The following is a 1,567-nucleotide window of genomic DNA, read 5'->3' on the forward strand; positions in this document are numbered from 1 at the left end:
TATATTTACAGACAGTGAAGGTTACCAGTGTGAAAGATGTATCTATCTATCTATCTATCTATCTATCTATCTATCTATCTATCTATCTATCTATCTATCTATCTATCTATCCATCTATCTATCTACCTATCCATCTATTTACAGACAGTGAAGGTTACCAGTGTGAAAGATGCGGTAAAGTGTTCGCCTACAGATACTACAGAGACAAGCATCTCAAATATACAAAATGTGTCGACCAAGGGGACAGGAAGTTTCCCTGTCACCTTTGCACAAGGTAAAATACGCCTTTTCACTGTCCATTCATCTGTTATATCATTCATATGTTTTCCGAGTTCAATTCCTGCGGAGACCCACGTTTGTTTTTTTATTTTTCTGATGTCCATGGATAAGCACAAATGTTACTGTTTGTTTGATTGATATATACACAATTTTGCCGAGTGGTTAAGGCATTCGGCTCACGATGGTAAGCTCGTGAGTTCGAAATCCGGTGGTTTGTTGTGTCCTTGAGCAAGACACTTTATTTCTCATTGCCCCAGTCCACTCAGCTGGCAAAAATACATTGTACCTGTAATTCAAAGGGCCAGCCTTATCATATTCTGTGTCTCCCTGAGAACTACGTTAAGAGTATTTGTGTCTGTGGAGTACTCAGCCACTTGCAGGTTAATTTCACGAGCAGGCTGTTCCGTTGCTCGGATAATTTGGAACCCTCGTCATTGTAACCGACGAAGCACCAATTTTCTATCTATCCATCCGTCCATCCATCCATCTATCTCTTCTGTCTACCTACCTACCTACCTACCTACCTACCTACCTACCTACCTACCTATCTATCTATCTATCTATCTATCTATCTATCTATCTATCTATCTATCTATCTCTTCTGTCTGTCTATCTATCTACCTACCTACCTATCTATCTATGTATCTATACATACATACATACGTACGTACGTACGTGCGTACCTATACTAATATGTAATACCTCTTTTCGCTTCTTTTCCCCAGATCGTTCGAGAAGCGGGACCGACTAAGAATTCACGTGCTCCACGTACATGAGAAACACAGACCACACAAGTGTTCCGTGTGTGGTAAGAGTTTCAGCCAGTCGTCCAGTCTCAACAAACACATGAGGGTGAGTGTGAGTTCGGGTGTAAATGGGATTGTGGGCTTGACTCTGACTACGAGAGAGATCAGGCTAATATGAGCGCAAATGCTAGTGAAAATAAAACTGTGAATGTGAGTGAGGACATAGTTCTGAGTGTGAGTGAAGTTATATATATATATATATATATATATATGGTGGTTGTCTACTCCTTAAACAGAGTTTGACCACCTCCTGCACCTACACCTTAGCCCTTTCATGGCGTCTGATGTGGCTTTTTAGACCAGACAGTGTTTTGAAAAAACACCCACACAGATTGCACCTCTGATTTGCACTACCAATACCTGCAAGTAAGTTCTGCTCATTGTGGATCCTAACATGTCTTTTAAGACCCCCATTGGATTTGCAAACCCTCTGGCACACACCACATTCAAACGTGTGCACAGACATATAATCAGAATAGCTG

The 1,567-nt window shown here is 41.0% G+C and overlaps 1 protein-coding gene across 1 annotated transcript in view; it reads left to right on the forward strand.

The window, feature by feature from the left end:
• The window catches only part of LOC106882493 (zinc finger protein 211), a gene marked incomplete at both ends in the record, with an annotated part of 10,354 nt that overhangs the window by 7,585 nt on the left and 1,202 nt on the right, over positions 1-1,567 (forward strand). Inside the window, 3 exons of the mRNA XM_014933188.1 lie at positions 12-27; positions 145-274; positions 1,005-1,131. Of these exons, the coding sequence (XP_014788674.1) occupies positions 12-27; positions 145-274; positions 1,005-1,131 (273 nt within the window). The remainder of the gene's footprint in view (positions 1-11; positions 28-144; positions 275-1,004; positions 1,132-1,567) is intronic.

Source organism: Octopus bimaculoides, unplaced genomic scaffold (genome assembly GCF_001194135.2).
Source record: "Octopus bimaculoides isolate UCB-OBI-ISO-001 unplaced genomic scaffold, ASM119413v2 Scaffold_212838, whole genome shotgun sequence".
Classification (NCBI taxonomy): Eukaryota; Metazoa; Mollusca; class Cephalopoda; order Octopoda; family Octopodidae; genus Octopus; species Octopus bimaculoides.